The sequence below is a fragment of the Rhincodon typus genome, chromosome 5, assembly GCF_021869965.1.
Source record: "Rhincodon typus isolate 14 chromosome 5, sRhiTyp1.1, whole genome shotgun sequence".
Taxonomy (NCBI): domain Eukaryota; kingdom Metazoa; phylum Chordata; class Chondrichthyes; order Orectolobiformes; family Rhincodontidae; genus Rhincodon; species Rhincodon typus.
In genome coordinates, this window is record NC_063336.1 from 47,925,405 (window position 1) to 47,951,362 (window position 25,958).

Below are 25,958 nucleotides of genomic sequence, written 5' to 3' on the forward strand. Positions count from 1 at the left end.
ATGAGCAATTTTGTTAGATACCAGTTCTGGGTATGATATTGCCAATTATATTGTATGCATTGGAAGTGGTCTATAAATTGACTATTACAAATACTGCTCACATACTGACTCTTGCATGAATTGATAAAAACTACTACATTTTGATTGTTATTTGCACAATTTAGTTATTTAGATACTAACAGTGTTATTTAATGTAGACTCATATTGACTCTGCCAAAGGGTGCATATTGACAGTGCTAGTTTATGTTAACTGTTATGTAAGTTGAGTATGCTGTCGAACTCTGATATTATGTTTGCATGTGACTGATATTACATACTGCTTATTAATAATTGCTGACTTTAACACTTGTTTACATTACATAATGGCATTACATGCTGAAAATACTTTTATATGTTATACTAACATTGTTGTTATGTATTGAGTGTATGTGACATGATACGCATATTTAGCGTTAATTAAATCTTCAATGTCTTGTATCATACATACTAATTAATGCTGATCGTAACTTGCTATATTGTACACTGCAAATACAATTTTATTATATACTGGTGATATGATAATATATATTGTTATTACTGTTAAATGCTGGTTGTGTTAATGTGACATACTGTTGAGTGTCATTCTCACGTGATTGTTTTGGAGGACACGTTGACCTTTTTTCTGTAGCCAGCAGTACATCATTCACTTGATAAATTGGTTTGGTTAGACCAAAATCACTATTATTTTAATGTGATCCTGACGACCACAAATAATAACTCCCAATCAAATACAAATTACTTTAGTCATTGAAAATAGTTAACAGAAACCAAATACCGATCAGGTATGAGGAAGCAATTTCAAAGCTGTTGTCTTGTTAGAATTTAAAAACAGTTTATTTCAATCACCAATTCAATGTGATTATTGTCTTAGTTCTCATTAACTTGTATTTATTTCAGAAATGCAGTTAAACTTCATGGGAATGATTTTACAGCAGTTTAAAGATAAAGCAATTATTGTACATCTCAGTTCTTTTCCCCTTCGAGTGCCTTGCATTTTCCTTTCTATGCCTTTGAATGACATTATCATTTTATGCAAATTCCTTGCCTGGTTTCCTATGAATATTTTAATGCTGTTTGCTAAGTGGAAGGGCTGCTTGTGAATATTAAATCAATTACCAAAAATGTGACGTTGCACAATGACAACAAGAAAGGAAATGGTTAAATATTGTTTAATTAAGGTTTCCAAACTAATGTAATTGATTCCTGCCTAACTAAGCTATCATTTCCCCTGGCACTCGTTTTTTTCCTATGGGCACCCTTCATCCCACACCAATATAAGTAGATTAACTCAGTAATTTTCTAATCTTGCCTCAAGCTCAACCTTCACCTGTAGTGTTAAGGTTAGCTCATTTGGGATCAAAACTTTCCAGAAAGCCCTTAAGATTTCATTGATGTCCTCTTTTCTAGTATTGCAGCGCACTTACATACAGGCATATTATTAGCTTTCTGATCAGCTTAGATTTTCTTAATTAGATAACATTGTTGTAATTGCTATGCTTATGATAAGTGCAGTACTACATTACTCTCTGGCACTCATTCCTCGCCTTGCAATCAAACTAAGTGAAGAACTGGGAATTTAAGCATTCAGTATTGATGGCAAGCAGTTAAAGGTAGTAAGTAATCATTTTGTCTGTGATTGAAGCTTTGAGCCCTCTAGCTAGATTTCTACAATTAAATAGTTAGCTGGCACCAGCTGAACTGACTTGTAGAAACACTCAAGTTTGGTTAGTCTAGGAATTATTTGGGAATAGCAGTTTGACCTAGTTGCAATGGAGAAAATCAGGAAGAGACCAAATAATTACATCTCTGCCCACGATTGTAAGTGCATTGAAAAATGCACACATTGGCGAGTATCTCTTCATTGTCACTGCCTAAGTATCAAGGGTGATATTTTGTTCAGAATGCACTATGAACAAGGAACTGTTATCCTGTTCTCTAAAGTGACTTCAGTAAATAACATGACTGAGACTTGCTGACAACCATGACAAGCTGTCTTTCTTTGTGCCAATTGTAAATGGCAAGACAAGACAGTAGTAATATGAGCTTGGTATCCCTGGCTGAGGGTGTAAACACAAAAAAAGGAAGGTAAGGTATTGCAAGGCAGGGATGCTGTGAGCATCCAGGTAGGTTCAGAGTGAGAGAGTGCTATGACAGCAAGCTAAGAACATAGAGATCCAACATGATCCACTCCATGAGCTGGTTGCATGTTCCTGAAGACACAGTGTCCTTACTGCAGCATTACAACGCTAGCTTCTACCAAAGCCTGAGGTACAGCATTGAAGTGAATAAACAGCTTGTAAGTGGATCAGAGATGTGTCATGAGGGTTTTTAGAGATTGGATGTGGGTAAGGTGCCCAGTGTCCAACATGGAGGATGTTAAGAATAAGCGGCGAGCTGAATTCTCCAGGTGCCAGATTTGTTTTCAATGTCATGTTTTTTCAAAGTCTAGCTTGATTGACAAATTTTGTAAGATAGAAAAATGAATATTAATGAGGGTAGCTGGGTCATCAACAAGGCATTTAACATCTATAATCCCCTTTAATCAGAAACTGGTCATTGCCTAGCACCACACCATTTATGAAAGGCATAAAAGATGGAGCGAGTTGCTGTTGACATGGACATTGGCCTTGCTGGTCTTGTCTGTTTCAGCCCCAAACCTCAGCATTAGCACAGTGTATTAGCGCAGAAAATGACTCCATGTGGAAGTCACCATCCCACAATTGTAGTATTTCATAATGCTTCTCTGTTTGACACTAGAATTTCTTAACTCAGAATGCATACAAACTTCAGTTTCTTTCACTGTGGTATTGTTCTGTATCTAATAAAGTTAATTTCTGTTTCATTCATACAATTTCAAAAAACATACAATCAAAACGAAATTGAATCACAGTGGAACAAGTAGTTTCTTGCATTATATATTGCTGAATATTATTTCCATGTATTTTTGCTTTGAATATTTATCAGCTGGCTTGATCATTTGACCAAAGCAGTTAATGTTCGCATTTTGGTACACTAAGGTTTTGATGACCTTTTCACCTTTACATTTTAAGGATAGAAAGCATAATTCTAGCCATAGATCTTGTGTAAACTGCATTCTGTTCAACATCAATTGCATAAATCTTCAATTCCAGTATTTAGTCTTTAGTTCGTACTTTCTGGCAGCCTACCTCAAAGCGCTCTGAATGAGAAAAATAACAAAAACAAGTTGACAGTAATTAATAAAAGATAAATGTGAGTAATCTAATAAGAGCAGTTTTTTTTTCCATCCTTTTTCTGTGAAAGCTAAAATATTTATGAGTTAAATGGGTCAATTTGATACCTCATTATTCTGTAATAGTGTCACGTTTCTGCCTCTGTGCACTCCTGTTAAAAACATGTATTTATCCACCTTCATTTTAAGAATGGAGATTGCAGTAACAAGCAGAACCTTGTGTGGGACTTTTAAGATTGCAAGTTCACTTCAGTCCCGTCAGCAACAGTCAAATTGATTAGTTGAAATACATGATTATGCAAGAGAAGATTCAAGCAGATGGTTGAAGATTCTTCAGATTTGTCAATAGTTCTTGTGGACAAGCAGAAAGTCCTTATTCTCTTAATCAAACATTTCAATAATCTCAGTTTGCAGCATTTGTTTGGGACGCATGTAAATTCTGGGAAATATAACTATAAAAGGCTGTGACATGTTCATGAACAGAAGAATAGATTCTTCAACTCGAATGCTAGACAGTACAGAAGCTGCTGTTCTTTCCAAGAAAAACTCCCATTGATTGCACTGAGTTATGTTAACTTCTTTTGGGCTTTTGTTCATCTGGAGATTTGCCTTTTTCTCGAAATTTTGTGAAATATTATCCTGCTGCAATTTCAATCACCCTGATTTTAAATGATTTCCATTCTATTTGTAGCTACAGCTGCTTCCACTGAACAGAACCCAGTCATTATCATCGCTGTGGTTGCCGTAGCAGGGACTATCATTCTGGTCTTCATGGTGTTTGGTTTCATTATTGGACGAAGGTATGGAACTAAGGAACATACAGACTTGGGGCACACGATCGAGGGGTACGTGATCGTGGTGTGTACAATCAAAATGCATGCTGTTATGGGAGAGGGGATGATTGCAGTATGTATGATTGCTGGGAAGGAGACAGTCCACTCAGTCAGCCCTAAGCTTTTACAGATCATGTTGCAAGAACAGAAAATCAAGTCAACTATCTAGAATAATGAAGAATCAGAGTAAATATGGATGGTCACAGTCTTCAGTTGGTTATGTATGTAAGAATTAAATGATCAACTAATCAAATACACACATTTATTCATTCCATGGCTTTTTGTTGTACATGATATATGTAATGTCCTCCAATGTCTTTTCTCTACAATTCACTTCCTTGGCATGGCTCTGTTTCAACATTCACCTCAAGCTTGTTGTGCCAAAGTTTCATCTCTTCCAGTTATTCCTCCTCTCATACCTACACAGTTACCACAAGTGTACCTCAGGACTCCATCCTTGACTCCCTCCACTTCATTATTTGTGCCATTGATATGCTATTCCTTGGTGACATCATCTGCAGGCATAGGGTCAAAGTCCACAAGTAATCTGATAGCGTACAGATCTACTTCAGAAGTACTTCATTGTAAAACACTATGGGACGTCCTGAGGTCATGAGAGGCGCTATATAAATGCAAGTTTGTCTCTTTTTTTAAACCTCTTTACTTCCAGCATCGACACAATCGGCTAGTAATAACACCTGGAGGAGTTGAAAGTTCTTCAGCTTAAATTTGATGCAGAAACCACTCTCCTCAGCTCCCACCAACACCCTACTTGCCACTGTCCTCCACTCCATCATCCCTAAACCTTGTGTCTTGGCAGTCTTTTCCGTTCCTTAAAGTACCTCCTAAAAACCTTTCTGTTCCTCCATGCTTTTGGCCCTCACCCCTAAACTACTGTTTCCCTTTTTCTCCTGCTTGATGTTCATCTTACTTCCACCGTGTGAAGCATTCTGAGATGTTTTCCTTACGTGAGGAGAGCGATAGAAATGTAAGTTGTTGCTGTATTTTTTTTCTCATTTCTGTTTATGGTAATTGTCTAAGTGCTGTGTTGAATGCTGTGAGAGAGAGGAAAAACAGTTAAGAATGCAGAAAATGGTCAGATGGCATAAAGGCACACAAGAGTAGTAATGTTGAGTGTCAGAAATACTGCTTTAGAAAAACATTGTCTCCTCTGTCTAGTATATGTAACTCGTATGCATGCAGGGTAGAGATACACATTATTTGCGTGGAAATCATAAACATATGAACATAAAAATCAGGAGCAGAAGGCTATTCAGTGCTTTGAGCCTCCAGCGTTGTGTATTACCATAAGGATTCTAACATTTCCAATCTTTGCATTACCAATACCGTTGACATAAACAGAATGAGGATTTAGACATTAAAGCATTAAATATTCTCACTTGTCAGTTATGTACAATAATATTGTAGTGTTATTATCAGGTTCATAATAAGCCTGCAGATTAAAATAAGATTTGTACATTGGTGTGTTTAGATTATTTGCCGTGAGGTTGTAACTTGAACTCAGGTGTCCCTCTGTTCTTTACATGCTTAACTGTAATGCATAGTGTTGTTATCACAGAGAATATGTGGTGAAGCAATGCAAATTTACTTCTGTAAATCAGAAAGTTTAAATCTTGTCATCCTACATAATCCAATGTGCTACCAGTCCACATGTTAACAATATTCTAACATGTTCATGGGTGAACAATCAGGCTACACAACAATGTACAAGGCAGACAAAAAATTCCTTTACTCTATATAGCTTGGATTATGGTACAATATTCAGCATGGTACAAACCCAAAATTGGTGCTGTATAATAGTCTGCAAATAGAGAACTGAAACACAATAATGTGCAATCTATCAGACTGTAAACAATAATAGTAGATACAGTCACACAGGTGAAATGAAACTTATGTGACAGTGTTCAATGGATGTCAGTAAAGCAATCCCTCATTTAAAAGACACTTAGACAGGTACATGGATAGGAAAGGTTAAGAGGGATGTGGGCCAAATCCGAGACTGGTTCGGTTTTGCAAACCTGGCTGCATGGACAATTTGGACTGATGGGTCTGTTTCTGTGCTGTATGACTCAATGATTCTATTTTACAACATGATTGTTCTTTTCCATTGACTTCCACAGAGAGACAAGCTGTACAAAGTATATAATAGGTTGCTGATCTGTTACCAATCATTTTGCATCTCTGTTAAATTTGAATTCCACTCAAAATATCCATCATATGCTGTAATATGTAGTGCAGGAGCAAAATACCTAAAGAGTGCAGCACAGGCACAGAGTGATCCAACTAATTCACGAGGTATGCGTGAACATAAAACAAACAATAATATGATTTGTGCATTTAAGAAAAAGTAAGACCTTGGATGCCATACCTGAGAATGACCAAATAATAATTGTAAACTGAGAATCCTATGCTGAATAGCAACTTTGATCTGTCAGTCCCTGTTGCAAGTGCTGGCATCTATATTTAGCGGCTTATGTTGATGTATATCAACAATGTATTTACTTAAATGAATTGTCTACTTTTCTTGTTCAGGCACTGTGGCTACAGCAAAGCTGAGCAGGAAGGAGATGAAGAGCTCTATTTCCACTGTAAGTAAACTAATTAACCTTCCAGCTCTCAGAAGCACTTGAGCCATTTTGCTGCCCTAATGTTTCTTATTCTCTGCAGCTCTTGGAGAGTTATTTTTCGTCCTTCCTTTATCACACTTTAAACTTTGCAATAGATAAACATGGCAATAGCATAATATAGAAAGTGGACTCCCAATGTGCTATGCTTCTTACTTAGTTTTTATTGATTATCCTGCATCTCTCCACTGAAGTCCAAGCCTACAAAACTGTTAAATTGTAATTGCTGCTGTCAGTTTAAACTTTATAGAAAATGAAGACATGCAACCATAAAAGAATAAAATAATGATTTTGTTTTAATTTTGTGTACCAATTTTTTGACAGTCTATACTGTGTAACTGGTTGACTTCAATGTAGGCAGCACAGCTATCAAAAGTTAAAAGTAACATAGTTGTAGACATCTGTACAAACAGAAAATGCCAGAAATGAGCAGGAGGTCCAATTGCACTTTGAGACATAAACAACAAATTAATATTGCAGGTACAGATCTTCCAATGGAAATGGTGAAATGTCTACACCACCCCTTTAATCTGCCTATTCTGTTTATCAATGCTGAAGGATCTGCCATGTACTATCAGTATTTCTGTTTTTATCACAAATTTCAAGCATTTATAATTGTTAGCTAATACCCAACATAAATAAAACTATGAGGAAAGTTTCAATTTATGGCTGCAGATTTTCTGCTGCTGTTAACCTTTTGAATATTATGCTGCACCAAAATATTCTAAAATAGCATTGCATACCCATAATGGCTTAGAAAAATTTTAGTCATACAATGTGCCTGCCTGAAAGAACTGGTATGTTACTTAAACGTGTAACTCAAAGTCCAGAACTGGTCAATGGGACCTCAAAAGATATTCCACACTTGCCGTCTTCATGGTACAACTCATTATATCAGATATTAACAGGTCAAACCAACACTTTTTAAAAGGATCTTTAAAAGCTGAGCAAAAATGCACTGAGATATTCAGTTTTGACTTAGTGTATCCAAAAGAAGTAACAGTATACCTCCACATCACATAAAATATTCTCATCCATTCTCACTAGTTTCAAGAGTCGTCTACTCCCTGCCCCACCAGGATTTGTATTCTAGCTGATCTATCAGAGCTAGCTGATTTTCTGCTGTTCCAGGCCAGCAAACAGCAGTGGGATATCTATTTGGTGCCAGCAACTTTTCAATGAGTCTCAAAGACAACTTTGGCTCAGACCCCAGACCACCACAATCCAATAATCAAAAGCGTCACTGTGCCAGTTTTATGCCATTATGGGGGCAAATCAGATTTCTCAGACTTGTATTTTCATTCTTAAAAAAAAAACTTGTTCTTTGTAAATTAGTGTTGGAATTATTTCATGGGCTCTGCTTTATTGTCCACCATCACTTCAGCAGATGATCAGTTGAATCTTCAGAGCAACAGCATAATTGACCATTTATATCATTTCTCCTGGGTTTGTGCCATTCTCCCACTGAAACTGCTGTGGATGATCAGGAGACCTGCCACAGATTTTCCAACTCATCTTTGTAAATTGCATTGAACTGCTCAGCAGTTTGAGTGACACTTACCAGCCCATGTACACACTAGTTTTAAAATGGTTTCTGCTTATCAATGCCAAGATGTGGACATATTAACTTCAGTAATTGAACAGGTCAATGACCAAGAGTTATGAAGAAGGGTTATAATGGACATGAAGGACATGAAATGTTAACTCTGTTTTCCTCTCCACAGATGCTCGCAGACTTGATGTGTTTTTCCAGAACTTTGTGTTTATTTCAATGAGTTTGATTTACTTGATGCTGAATAGCAGCCAAAATTATATATTTGTGAGAAAAGGTGACTCTTGCACTTTTACAGTCAAAATAGAATCCAACCTAAACTGATGGGATGGCAGCCCTTAGTATACAAGAATACCTGTTTTTAGAAATAATTGTGCTACTTTAGTGTAATGAAGCTTTTGCTTTTCCATGAGTAGAGTTAAGACACATCATGGGAGGAGAATGAAAGGAACTTGGCACGCTCCTTGTAATATAAAATAAGACCGTTCCAAAGCACTTCATACAAGTGAAAGCAGGACTAAACACTAGCGAAAGGGAAGACAGGCGGCAAGTGCACAAGCCAAGATAAGTAAAGAAGTTTATTGAGGAAAGATGAGAGAGTAAAATCAGGTGGATGAATGCTTTGACGCTTCAGGGAAAGGCATAGAAGGCTAGAATCAGACAACCAAAAAACACTGGCTGTGACATTGGGCTGTGGCAGGTTGCAGTATTTGAGTCTCATATAGTGATCTATAACTAAGCAATTAATTTCAGGGAAAAAACAGAGTTAACATTTCGCGTCTGGTGACCCTTCCTCAGAACTGCTTTGAGTTCTGAGGAAGGGTCACAGGACCTGAAACGTTAACTCTGTTTTTCCCTTCACAGGTGCTACCAGACCTGCTGAGCTTTTCCAGCAATTTTGTTTTTGTTCCCGATTTACAGCAGCCGCAGATCTTTCGGTTTTTAATTAATTTCAGGGCATTGGCGACAGGAAGTTGGTGGAAGTTGACAAAAAAAGGAGTGAGTTAGTAGTACTTAGCACAGGATGGGTTGCAAAAGCACACATGGGACCATTGACATTAGAAATACGTGAATAGAAGACAAAAATATTAACATTATAGGAAATCTTTATGAATCACTGGTTATACCTCGGCTAGAGATGTGTGTCCAACTCTGGACACTGCACTTTAAAAGCAATGTCTAATGCAGAATGGATTCAGCAGATTGGTACTAGGGATGAAATACATCAGTTGTTCTGACAGACTAGAGAGTCTGGGGTTGCCCTGCTCAGAATTAAGAAAGTTACAGGAAATTCAACAAAGTTATTCCAATTTGAGGAGATTTGACCAAGTATATAGAATACCATGGTTACCACAGGCAGGAGGTTCAATGACCAGAACACATAAATTTAAGTCAATCGGCAACATAGCCAGAGGAGAGATGAGAAAAAAAAACTGTCTATGTTATGATCTGCAAATTACTGTTAAAAGGGTGGTTGAAGCAGAGTCAATGACTTTCACTAACTTCCAAAAGAAAATTGGATACATACTGAAAACGGTTACATTTCAGAGCAAAGCAAATGGATGTGGGAATGTTGGATAGCCCTTTAAGAGAGTAGGCACAGGCAAAATGAACCAAATAGCCTCCTCCACTACTGAATAAGTCTATGGGCTGGACCATTTTTGACCACCTTTTTTTGGTGAAGTCCGAGCTAAGCCTGACTTCCCACCTGTTTCTGCCACAGATCTCGCCACAGCCTGCATTGCTCCAACCCCTGTCAAATTCTTCCCTAAATTACTGATTATTTTAGAAAGGTTAACGTCAGTTGAAATAACTGGCAGAATAATTTCAGCCCATATTTCCAATATCTCCAACTTACACCAATATGTTTAATGGCAATTTGCAGACTTACTTCTCATTATTTCCACACAGTCATTTTAATTATACAACTCATTTATGTTCTAATAATAGAACTATTTAATAATTTTACATTTAGAAATCCTAATATCAAGATAATTTTATATCACTGGCCTAGATATGAATGATCATGAACATTAATCAACAGCATCTCAGACATGCATTTATAAGTATACATTCTTGTGCAAAGCTATTGTACCTGGTCATCATAGCACACATAATGTAGAGTCCAAGGTTAATATTCTGAGGGTGTAAGTTCGAATTCTACCACTGTAGATAGTGGAATTTTAATTTAAGTAGTTATTTTTTTAAAAGCTGAATTAAAATCCAGTCTCAGTAATCGTAGAATTCCTACAGTATGGAAACAGGCCATTCAGCCCCACACCAACCCTCCAAAGAGCATCCCACCCAGACTCGTACCCCTATATTTCCCATGTCTTAACCACCTAACCTAAACATCCCTGAACACTATGGACAATTTAGCATAGCCAATCCACCTACCCTGCATATCTTTGGACTGTGGGAGGAAACTGGAGCACCCAGAGGAAGCCCACACAGACACAGGGAGAATGTGCAAACTCCACACAGACAGTCACTCGAGGCTGGAATCGAACCCAGGTCCCTGGCACTGTGAGGCAGCAGTGCTAACCACTGAGCCACCATGCCCTTGTAATGATGACCAAAAGGCTATCGTTAATTGTTATAAAAGTCCATTTGGCTTCTTTATGGAAAAAGATCTGTCATTCTTAGACAGTCTGGCCTAAATGTGAATCCAAACCACAACAATATACTTCATCACTAATCTGTAAAAGGGTCACTTATGTCTCAAGGGCAATGAGGGATGGGTAACAAATTCCAAACTTGCTAGTAAGTCCATATCCCCTCAAAAAAACAAAGACTTAAGACCAAATTTGTTATTTAAATAGTCAAACAGCTTGTGATAATACATTCATAAATGATTCTTGGACAAATTGCATAGACAAAATAAATATTATCTGGGAGAATCAGTTGGTATCGGTCTGATATAATTCTACAAATTGGTGATAAAGCAAATGCCTCCACTAAAAATAGAATGGTATTTGTGTCATAAGTGTCATATAGATGGGTCTCAATGAAACAGTAAGAGTTTTTGAGTTAATCCCATTGCAATAATATAAAATTAATAAATTTATCTGCCGCACTGTCTCTGGTACTGAAGTGGTTTACAAAGGTTGCAGTGGGTCTCATCCAAGCCTTTCATTTTTCTGTTCTGAATTAAATTCTAGAAACACGTCAACCTTATGACCAATTTTTGCAATCATCAAAATATCAGACATTGCTTTCTTTAAAAGGTTTGAAATTTGAATTCAATTGGCAAGTATCTAATCCTGAACATAAATAAAGTTCTGGATATATTTATAAGTTCCTACAAGCTCCTTTATGTGCCTCTATATAGTGAAACAATAGCTGCCCCTTTTTAGGCACATCCTTATTATTCTCTCATTTAGTTGACATTGTAATGGCTGCCAGCAGACTATTCCACTGTGTGCAATGTGCTGGGGACGGCAGATAGTGGTAGAAGTCACAGCCAAACTTGATCCTGCCCTCACATGACTGCTATATGATTCACATATCAAGTAGAAATGTGTTTGTAGTAATATACTAGCTGGCTTACCATAGTCACATGATCTCTACTTTTGCTGTAATTTGCTTTCACTTTAGTTTGTGGCATACAGTAAATACATTCCTTAAAAAAGAACAGAAGTGGAGATTAAATGAATTTTCAGATTTGAAAGAGAACCAACCACTGTGTACAATTAAAACTGAAATCTGCAATTTTCAGAATTAGTCAGAATATTTGTAAATTTCCCATTCCCTTCTTCTATTCAAATGTAAGTAAAGTCACCATAGTCCTAGAGGAGCACAGGGCTACTGTCTTGTTAGAGAGTAAAAGACAACTGGTGGTGGTTTAACCGGGGTGGGGGGGGTGCACCAGGGCTCAGGTAAGGCAAGGTTAAGAAGGTGGGGCCTTCATGGTAACTTCAGCGAGTATGGAAATTGAACCCGAGCTGTTAGCGTCACTGTGTATTACAAACCAGTTGTCCAGTCAACTAAACTAATCAACCCCTGTGGAATTTAAAAAAGATCTGATAGAGAATCAGAAATCTTCCCATTCTCAGTGGCAAAACCTTTGAAAGAGCTGTAGAATTAAATTAAAAGACAGCAAATAAGAGTTACAACCTATTATCCATGCTGTGGAAAGAGTGCTAAAAACTACATTGCACCCTGCATCTCACTGAGGAGCAGAGAATACAGATAAGTGGGATTTTGAAGGCATGCTTTGAACCCCATATTAATGTGAATATGAGTGCTTTGTGTTAAACATCAGAGCTCGGGGGGAGAGGGTGACTATTTATCAACTGTAAGTTTGGACAATGATGATGATGATGATCTCATCAGAGATAGGATTGTCTTAGGCATAAAACAAAGTACTTCGACTGAGAGAGGAGAAACGTAATCTGAAGAACGTCATGGACTTCTGCAGACAATCTGAGGCTGTCAATCATCAGTTAGAGTGAATTCATGGGTAAAATGACAAGGCTTTGCATTATACCGACAAACAGGCTGAATGCAAATTATTTATTGGAAGAAGAGAAGAAATATTTGCAGACGCAGCTGTAAAAAGATCAAGACCAGAGGGCATGACATAAATTTTGTGGAGGATATCAACAAAAGAAAAGATTGTCTAGAATGAGGAAAACAATGCTCTAACTGCAAGAAACTGAATCACAAGTGTTTAGTTGGATGAACCAAATCAAGCTAATAATGATTGCTGTTGGAGTGACTTTAGATATTAGGGGAGATGATACCATAGTGATAATGTCATTGGTGCTAGGGACATAGATTTGAATCCCACCATGGCAGATGGTGGCATTTAAATTCTATAGAAGTAAGCTTGAAGAATGAGCTGGCCTAATGATGACTAAGTAACCATTACTTTTTTGTTTTAAATACCTATCTGATTCACTAATGTCCTTTAGAGAAGGAAACTACCATCCTCGAGTGGACTGATGTACATGTGACTCTAGATCCACCACAATGTGGCTGGTTTCTATTACCTTCCTGGCAATAAATGCTGTCCTAGCCAGTGATATCAACATGCCATGAGCAAATAAAAAGAAATAATTCCAACAAAACACTCTAGAACATTAAACAGGGTAGAAACAACAGATCAGTTTGTTAGAAAGGCGACTGTGGTAGGACAGCATCAAGAGATTGTGAATTGCCTGATTGACATATGCGTTCCATATAACATCATGAGTTTTGCAGGCAGGTGCGATGTGACTCCTTATGGTGACATAAAAATGAGTCACTGGTAATATTGAGCTAGATGATGGAACACTACTTATCTCAAGTGAACAAGTGAAGCTGACAGTCCAGTGCAATAAGAAGGATAAAGATCCAGATTTCAGATAACAGATATCAATCAAAACCCACTCATCTTGGCTGAAATAAATCTAAAGCTTGTGCAAACAACCTTACAAGAGATTTGCAGTTTCACAGTCCACAGACCCATTTGCTACTGAACAGATCCAAGAAGATTACAAAGATTTTTCACAGATCCTAGATGCCTTCCTGGCAATATCATATTGAAGTAGATGACAGTAAGAGACCAACTCAGCTTCTGCCAAGGAGTTCCAGTTACCCCGAAGTCCAGCATGAAAGATAAGATATCAGAGCTGGAAGAGAAAAGTGTAATTAAAATAATTAACAATTCTGACAGATTCGATTAGCAACATGGCAGCAGTAAAATAACCAGGATCTCAATAAAGCTCTGAAGAGATCTCACATTCCCATGCCAACCATTGAAGAAATTTTGCTATTACTTTCCAAGGCTGAAGTCTTTATTTCCCTTGATGCAAAGGATTTGTTATGGCATATGAAGCTAGACGAAAGCAAGAGTTTTCTAATTGCATTCCGGATGCTGTTCAGGAGATAGATAGTTGTACATTCTGTTTAGAATTTCCACTGCTCCAGAAATCTCATTTCTCAGACAGCATGAGATAATGATCTTTCTGGTGTGGAAGCTACTTTGGAAAATTTGCCACTCTAGGGTTGCAGAAACACAATGGATAAAGCTTTTGCAGAACACTGCTAAAGAGAGCTCTTCAGATGAACCTGAAATTGAATAAGAAAATTACGCAATTGAAAATGCATGATGTTAAGTGCATGGGGCCATGTACTCTCAACAAACTGTCTTCACCTGGGTCCTGGTAAGTTGAAAGTTATAGCAGAGATGCAGCGACCATCAGATGTGAAAGCAGTACAAGGATTTATTGGATTTGTAAAGTTTCTGGGAAAGTTCTTGCTTAACTTTTCGACAGTTTGAATCTCTATACAAACTCACTGCCAAGTATATGCATTGGCATTAAGGCATAGAACAGGAAGCAGTTTCATTCAAATGAAACGAGTGATGACAACTTCAGTGTGGAGGTACTATCACAGCGATGATGAAACCATTTTCCAGAGTTCTGCCAGCAGGACAGGACTTGGAGCAACCTTATGTAGCAAGAACAACCAGTTACAATTACAAGCAGGTTGTTAATGCAAATTTTTCAACATATTGAGAAAGAGTGCCTGGATATTGTTTTTTAATTAGTACCTGTTTGGGAAAGGCAAAGTTACGGTTGGTCTCACAACAAACTACAAAAAGCATTTTCGTCAAACTGCTTCTATCTAATCCAAAATGTTTTTTAAAAATGAATTAATTTGCAGATATATCATCTGGATATGTTATACAATTATGGGAAACAGAATTGAAAGTTAACATGCAATCATGAGCAGCACTCTCAATGAAGAGTATCGAGGATGCTGAGACATAATGTGAGATCTTCCAGATTCATTGAGAAGCAACAACTTGCCATGCTCTGGAAGTCATCAAACTGACATTGCGCTGAAACTTAGGGGATGGAAGACGGCTCAATATCCCACTTTAGAAGGAAAGTCGACTGGAAGCCATCAAATCCACTGGAAGTCTGTTATGTATCCATAATGCATCCCAGGCAGACTATATTGCCTATTTGGAAGCCCTCCAGCCATCAATGAAGAGAAAAGTGTAATGTTGGGAGCTGTCAGTTAATTTAAGTTGTTGGCAGCTCCACCAGTACTTGAAGCTCTGCAAATTCCGTATTGGCGCTGCAGGAAGATCCATCAGAAAGCCCCATGGAACTAGGTTGAAAGGGAGAGTGGGGCATTGGGTCAGGGAAGGTTTAGAAAGCTTGGTGAGGGCATCACAGGGTATGTTCTGCAAAATGTGTGTGAAGTAAGGGGGTGTTATCATCTCAGCGAGGTTTTTTAACAAGCTCAGTTAACCTTTAATTATGATTTACATGATGGGCAGGTCACCCATTCTCCATATTATGGAGATGGTGGGTGAATGGAAAGATAGTGGGCTAATTGCCTAGCCTATATTAAATACCCACCTGCCAAAAACATACTCAATTGCAGCATGTAATAGCCAGCTTATTGAATCTGAGAGACAAACATTTTGCTCAAATCAAGCAAACTTTGCAACAAAGTGCAACTATCCACATGCTGCAGGAACAAAAAATGAAAGGGGGGCCTGAAAATGTTAAGCGGACACCAGTTGCTATAAGGGAGTACTGGAACATACAGCAATGAAGTGATAACTCAAGATGGCATCTTGTAGAAAAAGAAATAGAGTAATCATTCGTAAAGGGATGAGAACCATGACGTTGAAACACATCCTCTCAAGCCATCAAGGAATTGAATCTAATCTGAGGAGGGCCAGAAGAGTTCTCTACTGGGCAAACAGTAACAATAGGATTATGGGCCTGATCAGCCAGTGCAGAGCTTGTAACATCCTAAGCTAAGCACTGCTTATGATGCATGACATCCCAGATGGATTAAGGATAAATCCTGGAGTAGATGTCTTTACTCTTGAAGGAACTGATTATCTTGTCTCAAATACTGGGAGTTGGACCTGATGACATTAATGATTCCAAGTGAGATTGGAATATACCTGAAAGCTCACTTTGGTTGTTACTGAATTCCACTCATTATGAAAAGAGCAAATCCCCTCAATTCGTGACTGAGGAATTTGATGTTACATAATTGATTGGGAAATTCAACACAATGCATTGTTTCCACACCATCCCTAGTCCACTGGAAAGGCTGAGACAGCAGTGAAACTCACCAAATTGATCATAAGGAAATCAAACAAATCCAGCACAATTGTATAAAAAAAAACCATTGATGAAGAAACGGACAAAACTGAAGACATATAAAGTAGTCCAGTTCAAAGACTACTGTCACGCAGCAACCAAATAACTCTTCCGCTAGCAGAAAAGCTTCTGAAGCCATAAGTGGTTAAAGGCAGGAATGACAATATCAAGGGAAAATGACAGAGAGCCAAATTTTAATTCAATAAAACTGCTAAACCATTGCCACAGCCAAGCATTGGAGGGCTAGTCAGAGTGCAACATTAAACACACGGAATAAGTGTTGCCTGTGTAGCAATTTGGGACCTGTGTGTAAAGTAGTTGTCTCCTTAATTGTATGTGATGCACATGATTTTTTTTGGAGCTACAGACAAATACATACCACCAGAGAATCTGGTCCTTCACTTAAGGCAGCTGATCAGGAAAAGGTGATCTCACCATCTGCACAGAGTTCAGAGTGACCATCATTCCCAGCGGTCCACTGTTCTGCAACATTGGAAGTGGATCATCAACAACAGCTACCATGGTGAAAGCACTCACCGCAGCCATGACACTCCCGGGAGAAGGGACATCACCCGAGCAACAGGCAGGTGCCAACTGAACAGCCAATGAAAACACAGATGTACAACGTCCGACACAGTTTAAAGATTATAGAATGAATCTTAAGATATTTGGACCAAGAGTCAATTTTATCAAGGTTCATGGAGGGTTTGTCTCCCCGAGGCCTAGCAAGATTTCACACAGTATCGTTCCAAACTCATCTCATTCCTGAACTTCCACACACCCTGAGACATCATCTCATGCAGTGCTAGCTGGTTCTTGCCGTCATGTACTGCCCAGGAGAACTTGCCACTGGTGAGGTATCCCAAAATACACTGGCATCCTTGGCACTCATGCTGTCTTTAAAAGGCTGTTGTACACCCAAAAAAGCACTGTCAGTGTGAAACTGCCCTACATGGTTTGTGACATTTGCCCCACATATGACAAATAAAGAGCAAATGGCCAGGCACCTTGAGGCCTTAACGGATGGGGCGGTGTAGAGTAGGAATATCCTCCTGGCCCAGCACCAGCCTAGGATGCCACACCATTAGACCCTGCCAGCCTGATCTGAGGTTGCCACCTGGGATATTGCAGTCTCAGCTATCTGGAGGAATGCCCAGCGGTGAAGGAAGAAGATCAATGACCTTCTCTGCTCTGCCAGGAGAAGTGCCACCATCTTCTCTCTGCTACCTCACACCCACTGTTCCTGCTACTATACCTCCATCCCACCAAGGTTCATGCTGTATCTCCTCACTATTACATCCAACATCTTCTCTCACTTGCTCTCGCCCCCCCATAATCTCTGTCTTCTGCTCTACCTACTGACTTGGACACCACCTTTTCCTCAAAAGTGCTAACAGCTATACCACCCACTTCCATCTCATTTAATTCCTCCCTTTCTCTCATTCTAGAAGAAACCAGCCACAAATAGAACCAAGATGAGTAGTGGGCTGCCAAGCATTCAGCTTCTCACCTGCTACGAGGAGAGGATCCTGACCCTGACCGGTCTCAAGCTTCTGGACTGATATCAGAGAATGCCATTGCCTTATTGTACCAGAACCCTTGACTGAAGGCTGTCTTCCTTTACTTGACTGAGGACTGCTGGCAACTATCCTAGCTGTATGCCTGTGCTAAACAGCAAAGCAAGATATAAGTGATGTGAGCCTGGTAACTCTGTCTGGGAGAAGGGAGCAAAGCACAAAAAGGAAAGGCAAGGAAGGGATGCTATGAGCATCCAGGTAGGCAGAAAGTGAGTGAGTTCTGAGAGAGCAAGAGACCTGTCCCAAGATGCTGCCTGGTCCAATCAGTGAGCTAGGAGCTTGTCTCTTTATACAAAGTGTCCTGGCAACAGCATTTCAATGCTAGTTGCTGATGCCCACCAAAAATGCAGCTTTTAAGTTCAGAAGGATCCTGTAAGTGGATCAAAAATGTACCATTAGGGTTGTGAGAGGCTTGAAGTTGACGGAAGCAACAATCCTTGTTAATAAGGAACTCACCAGTCCCTAGCACAAACCGCGTCTCAACACTGGGAAATGTGTTTGAAAATCATTGAATTAGCCCTGACATTGAGAAAGGCCTCACCTTACTTCTCATTAAGTTCTCCCACATTTGTAATCGTAGCCCATATCATTCAGACCCTACAAGATTTTGCCCCATGTGTTTAAAGCCTGTGCAGAGACTGATAAAAGTCGGACTGACTGTAATTACCACAGCTTCCTCAGTGAATGATATTGCTTTTTGACCATGGATATTGTGTAACTTGTAGCTGCAAATGGTCATACATGTATGTTTTCTCTTTTATGTTTGATCTTTATGAGTGTAGATTGCCTAGAGAAATTGATTTATTCGAAGTATACAAGCTAGCTTGCCATAGTCATTTGGGCTGTATCTCGCTGTAATTTGCTTTCACTTTAGTTTGTGGCTCTATTAAAAATATTGTTTTAAATAGTACCCTTACTGAAACAGTAAATCAAACTAACAGAACAGGAGGATGAACATGGGATATCTCTTATCACTAAGCAGAAGCTGCTCATGTGTAAATTTACTGAGAACTTGATGGATTTTACTCATTTTCCACCATGAATAAATGCTGACTTTTTCTACACTACCAGCCAGTTTTCGGATTCTGGTGTTTATATAAATGGTGCTTATTTTGAGGCATTTAACCCCTCTGTGCTCTTCAGGACTCGAAAAGTAGACTAACACTAGCAGCCAACATTTCTTATATTCATTCACAGGATGTGCATAATGCTGGCTAGGCCAACACTTGTTATCCATCCTTAATTGTTCTTGTGGTGATCTACGTTCTGGAACTAAAGCAGTCCAAACATTATAGGTACAGCCACAGTGTGGTTAGGAAGGAAGTTCCAGAATTTTGACCCAGTGACACTGAAGGAACTGTGACATATATATAGCTTAGAGGGAATCTTGCAAGTGTTCATATGTATCTGCTGCCCGTGTCTTTCTAGGAGGTAAAAATGATGTGTTGGAAGGGGCTGTGCACCTTGTTAAGTTGTTGGAGCACACCTTGCAGTTGGTACACATTGCTGCCACTATATGTTAGTGGTGATGGGAGTAAATGTTGAAGATGTTAAGTGGGGTGCCAATCAAGTGTACTGCTTTGAGCTGGATGGTGTCAAATTTCTTGAGTGTTGTTGGAACTGCACCCATCCAGGCAAGTGAAGCGTATTCCATCACGCTCCTGACTTGTTCCTTGTAGATGGTAGATAGGCTTTGAGGGGTCATGTGTTGAGTTACTGACTGTAGAATTCCAAGCCTACAACTACTCTTGTAGCCATAGTATTTGTGTTACTCGTCCAGTTCAGTTACTGGTCAGTGGTAACCCTTAGGGTGTTTACATGAGGTATTCAGTGATAGTAGTGCCATGAAATATCAAGGGTTTTTGGTTGGATTCTCTCTTGTTGAACTTGGGTTTGCTTGGTACTTGTGTTCATTTATTGTCTTCAGAACAGTAGCACAAGTGTCCAAATCCTGTTTTATACATTCTGGATGAATAAAGATGAATATAACAGCCAAAACGTCATTTGGCCTTCAAAGTGAATATGAATAAAATATTGATTAACATATTACAAACAAAATGTTGGCAAGGAAACTAAGAGAAACAATTTTAATTAGGCAAAAAATTTGAATGCTGGAAATTTGAAATGCAGTTTTCATCTTGAGATCCTTATCTAAATCTGAAAAGAATTTATCTGTACACCAAGAAGTAAAAGTCATACACAGACTCAAACTGTTACATGTACTGAGATGTGAGGTGAAGGTAGAGTAGTGGTAATGTGACTTAACCTAATAGTCCTGAGACTCAGGCAGGCTAATGTTCTGGAGCCATAGGTTCAAATCTCACCATGGTAACTGTTGGAATTACAATTCAATTTATAAATTGGAATTGAAAGCTGGTCTGAGTGAAAAAGACTATTATCAGTAATTGTTGTAAAAATCCTTTTGTTTTACTAATGTTCTTTATGGAACAAAAGTTGCCATCCTTACCTGGCTTAATTTTATATGTAACTCCAGACCCACTACAATGTGGTTAACATTTAATTGCCTTCTGAAAAGGCCTTCACAAGCTCCTCAGTTCAAAGGCAATTAGGGATGGGCAACAAATGTTGACCTTGCCAGCAATGCCCACGTCCCATGAAACAATAAAGAACTACTAAATGGAAGATTGCTAGATGATTTGAAAGTCAAGGGGTTATGGTTGGATTTTCTCTTGTTGAACTTGGCTTTGCCTGGCACTTTTCTTGCAACTGTTCTTTGTTCTCTTCAAAATAGTAGCACAAGTCAACAGTCCTGATCTATACTATTATTAGTTTAAATCCAAAGTTGCCGCTCCACCATTTCCCCCAGTCTAACAGAGTTTTGATTTTATCTTCAATCATTTGTAAATAAGCTGAAACAGCAGAATGGTGGTTGTATTTAAAAAAATGCATTCAATAACCTGAAATGAATACCCATCTCAAAATCCTAACTGTTTGCGGGGAGGTGATGGCCTAGTAGTATTATTGTTAGACAATTAATCCAGAGTCCCAGGTAATGGTTTGGTGATCCAGGTTCAAATCCTGCCATTGCAGACAAAGAAATTTGAATTCAATGAAATTCTAGAATTAAGAACCAAATGGGAACCATGAAGCCATTGTTCTTGTTAGGAAAAACCCATCTGGTTCACTAATGTCCTTTAAAAAAGGAAACTGCCTTCCCTAGCTAGTCTGGTCTACATGTAACTAGACCCACAGCAATGTGCTTGACTCCTAACTGCCCTCTGGGCAATTAGGGATGGGCAATAAATGCTGACCCAATCAGCAACATTCACATCCTGTGAATGAATTTAAAACAAAATTGCAAAAGCTCATTTTGGACAGAAGACATTTTGACAGAATCCACTTTGTCTCGGAGCACCTCTAACTGACATGAATCCTTAAGTCATTGATAATGCACCAATGAGTAAATCTGTTTTTTGTGCATTGTTTACAAGATTTCTTTTTAGTCATTCTTTGCCACAGAATGGACTGTTTCAGAACAGATTGAGAAAGATATATGTAGTGATGTTCACATGGATGCAGCAGAACACAGTAATTCATCACAATCAATCTTCCCTCACTTTACTACAGTTAAATTACCAGGTTCAAGAACATACATCGATCCAGAAACCTATGAGGACCCTAACCGGGCTGTCCATCAATTTGCCAAGGAATTAGACACTTCCTGCATTAAGATTGAAAGAGTGATTGGAGCAGGTGAGACTGTTACTATTGGGTGATTGAACTGTTCCACTTCAGTAATATCGAAAGTCATGCATCTTGGATGACAGCAGTGTGTCCTAGAGTATAAGAGTCGAGTAAAATATTTTTCAATCCATTGTGACTCAACAGATATCAAGAGATGCAATAAAGTTCTGGTCTTGTTGTGTATATCTCTACAAGAATTCCAGTGTGAATTTAAAAATCAAGATCAAAAGTTGAAAATGATTATGAATCCTAACAAGCCATCCCTTTTTGTCAGCTTTTAACCATACCTACTTAGCCTTTCTGCTCCTATGATGCTGCTTGGCCTGCTGTGTTCATCCAGCTCTGCACCTTGTTGTCTCTATGCTACAACAGCATTCTTTTCCAAAAACACATCTGTATTGTTATAACTGGAGCCCATTTTTAGTATGCACTTCCATGCTCTTACTAAGTGATATATTTCCTAGCTCTTAAGGAGAGGCAATGGGATAGTGGTATCATCGCTAGACTATTAATCCAGAGGCCCAAATAATGTTCTGGGGACTGAGGTTTGAATCCCATCATGGCAGATGGTGCAATTTGAATTCAGTAAAAATCTGGAAAAAAAGAGTCTTGAAATTGATGCCAATCTTCAGAAGAAATTCATTAATGTCTTTTTTGTGAAAGAAATGTGCCTTCCTTACCTCATCTGACCTACATATGACTCCATAGTGTGGGAAGACTCTCAGCTCAATGGAGTTGGCCTCCCTTTGGCAGGCTTGTAGTCCTAGAAGCACTGTACTCATTTACACATTCATAGGAAGAAAAGACCACCCTATGAGCTCAAAAACAACACCCCCACTCCCCCAAACCCACCCCACCACACCAGGGGGTCTTCACCTGCACATCTCTGATCAGCCTGGCTAACTTTGAGAAGCCTCCCCACAGCAAGTATAGAGCAGCGAATTAAGACCATAAGGCATAGGAGCAGAATAGGCTATTCAACCTATTGAGTCTGTTCTGCCATTCATTCATTTCATGGCTGATCTGATAACCCTCACCTCCACTCTCCTGCCTGGTTGCTTTCAAAAAGGCTATGTCACCTACTGGAAAAGTGTGTCTCCGAATTGCCACCTGCTGAAGACCTGGCTTCTGAAACCCATGGGAAAATCATGTCTAAAATTAACTGAAAACCAAAAATTTATGACTGGAAGAGAATTATGTTTATGTCATTGTCCTTGAAATAGAAATTGTCTTTGTGATTTTCAACATGCAGGCAAATACATTACTGAAGGATAAATGTGACCATTTTCTCTTACTGTTGGCATGGATTGTAAATTAAGGTGCAACATGCTTGATTTCCATTGTGAGAAAGTTTAGATATATAAATATTAAAATTGTGTACTACCCAACTGGATATGACCCAAAATTGGTTCACGACTGTCTTTGGAGGGTTTTCAGCTGTAAGCCATACTGTATTTTTCTCACTGGTAAACGCAGTCAACATTGCCCTTAACAGGCTTTGCATGTAAATTAATCAATTGGAAAACATGTGATTTACTAGCGGTGATTAATAGATGGAAAATACCACGGATGATTTGGTGAGGGGGAGAAAAGAAAAGATTTAGTTGTGCGTAAGAGCACTTCTGGCCACATTAAAAAAATTAAAAACAGCCGAGTAACATTTGACAATCGTAATGGGGCCAGGGACTATAGCCACTCACTGTTGAAGGCTGGTTTATCAGCGACCAAATAAATGTTTATTTTGGAGAAAGAGGAACAGCAGAGTTGCTGCTTCAAGAGTCAGAGAAAACTGTTGCTGATTCATGTAAGGTTTCCCTCTTCATTTTCCTACTCCCTCAAAGCTGCTGATTTACTGAGCATAGGGACAAATTTCCCATACTCCCTGGCTCATGATCAGAAACACAGCCACCCACATGGAGCTTTCCAACAATGTGTAAGTAAGGTTTGAACCTGAAAATGCACCTTCCACCACCAGCTTTAGGCTTGTTTCTCAACTCAAAAGATATCCCAATTTTTCCAAGGGCTGTAATTTATGTTCTTACACCAGCAGGTTGAAAGGCTAGGGTAGGAGTATTCAAAACCTGTTGCACCTGACCTGTCTGAAAATTTTAGTGGATTAGGAGGAGGTGTTGACTCCCCCCCACCACTCCCAACTCAATTGTGGAAGGGGTTGCAGAGGCTAACGCATGCAGGAATCTCAGTCAATGTCAATGTCCATTCCCCCTTTAACCCTCTCGTGAGACTGTAGTGCCCGCTGCTTGCCGAGAATCCCCTGACACCACCTTTACCTGGGCTCCTCAGTGTGGTGGGTGAAACTTACTGGAGTCCTAACAATTGCCAACATTTTTAGCTGGGACTAGAGAACCGTCAATCATCTAACTGGCCAGAAGCTCTAGGCCAGACCCCTTCCCAAGAGAGGGTCAGAAAACTCCGCTTCAGGTGGCAGTTTGCCATTGGACTGTTGTTGAGGTCAAATCAGGCTCCTCAATAATCTTTTACCTGGGGTGTCGGGACTCCAATGCTAAATATTCTGTCCTATTTGATAACACATCGAATCTTGAATTTTTTAAGACCTTGAATCCATGAACTCATTAATCAGAAATAATACAATCAAACACAAATAATTCAACATTTTAAATCTGCACGATTGGTTTGATAGATTGGATTCTTTGTCAACGCTGCAATTTTTCTTTGTTTTCAAAACCACATAACTCATGTAAGATAGTAGGAACTGCAGATGCTGGAGAATCCGAGACAACAAGGTGCAGGGCTGGATGAACACAGCAGGCCAAGCAGCATCATAGGAGCAGAGAGGCTGATGTTTCGGGCCTAGACCCTTCATCAGAAAAGCTTTTCTTACAAAGAGGCAGGCGTAGCTTGGGCCCATGCGGGTACCCATGGCTACCCCCTTTGTCTGTAGGAAGTGGGAGGAATTGAAAGAGAATTTTCTTACAAAGAGGCAGGCGTAGCTTGGGCCCATGCGGGTACCCATGGCTACCCCCTTTGTCTGTAGGAAGTGGGAGGAATTGATGAAGGGTCTAGGCCCGAAACATCAGCCTCTCTGCTCCTATGATGCTGCTTGGCCTGCTGTGTTCATCCAGCCCTGCACCTTGTTAACTCATCTAACACTGTTTAATTCTTAACATTAAGCCTGTAAAAGAAAAGAAATAAAATTAATGATATTTTAATATAAATAATAATTTGTTGTTGAGTAACAGCTGCGCCATTTTGCTTTTACTAAACACAACTTTGCTTTTACCACTAGATTTGCATTCACTAGGCATACAGTAAGGCCTGGTCAACATTCGAGCAAGTAGCATCTTCTATAAGGAAGAATCCAACCATCTCTCCATGACATTCAGTGGCTTTACCCTAGGTGAAACCCTCACTCTCATTCAGGGATTATCAGTAAACGAAACTGAACTTGGACCACCCATGTAAATGCTGTTGCTCGGAAAGCAAGTCAAAGATTGGGAGTTCTGTGATGATTAATTCACCTCCAATCCCCAATCCCTGTCCACCATATACAAAAAAGCAACAATGTTGGAATGTTCTCCACTTACCTGGCTGAATACAGTTCCAGTAACACCTTAGAAGTTCAACACCATCAAGACAAAACAGCCCACATGATTAGTAACTCATCTGACATCTCCAAAATTTACTCCATTCACCATCAACACACAGTCTGAATCATCTACAAGATGCACTGCAAGTGTTTCCCAAAACTCATTCAACAGCACCTTCCAAAACATCATGTAAACACAACCACCTGTAAGTTCTCCTCCAAGTCACATACCATCCTAACTTGGAACTATATCCATCACTCCTTCTCTGTCACCAGATCAAAATCCTGGAATTCCCTTCCTAAAGCTCTGTGGGTATATCTATACCACATGGTCTGTAACATCCACAAATCACTACACTCTTGTTGAGGGCATGTAGGGATGAACAGTAAATGTTGGCACTGCCAGTGATACTCACATCTTATGTTGGAATAAAAAAAATTTCTGTTCACAGTGCAAAATTATCATCTTGTGCCCACATGTTTAAAAGGATGTTCTACAGATTTAATTAACTATATTTTAGTTTCACCAAATGGTCACATATTGTTGACAGGAAAGAAAAGTCCCTTTAAATCTTAAAATGTTAAAATAACTGAGATCATTGATCATGCTCCTGGGTATGTTCACTTGCCAAGGTTTCATTTTATCTCTGATAACAAAAACAGCATCATTTGTTTGAAATAACAAGGAGTAGAGCTGGATGAACACAGCAG

The 25,958-nt window shown here is 39.1% G+C and overlaps 1 protein-coding gene across 2 annotated transcripts in view; it reads left to right on the forward strand.

The window, feature by feature from the left end:
- The window catches only part of epha7 (eph receptor A7), a 262,329-nt gene that overhangs the window by 213,779 nt on the left and 22,592 nt on the right, over positions 1-25,958 (forward strand). Inside the window, exons 8-10 of one of the 2 annotated variants that reach the window (XM_048597273.1) lie at positions 3,942-4,095; positions 6,637-6,692; positions 21,566-21,691. In XM_048597273.1, coding sequence (XP_048453230.1) covers positions 3,942-4,095; positions 6,637-6,692; positions 21,566-21,691 — 336 coding nt within the window. The remainder of the gene's footprint in view (positions 1-3,941; positions 4,096-6,636; positions 6,693-21,565; positions 21,692-25,958) is intronic. The other variant, XM_048597274.1, reaches the window with a different exon arrangement.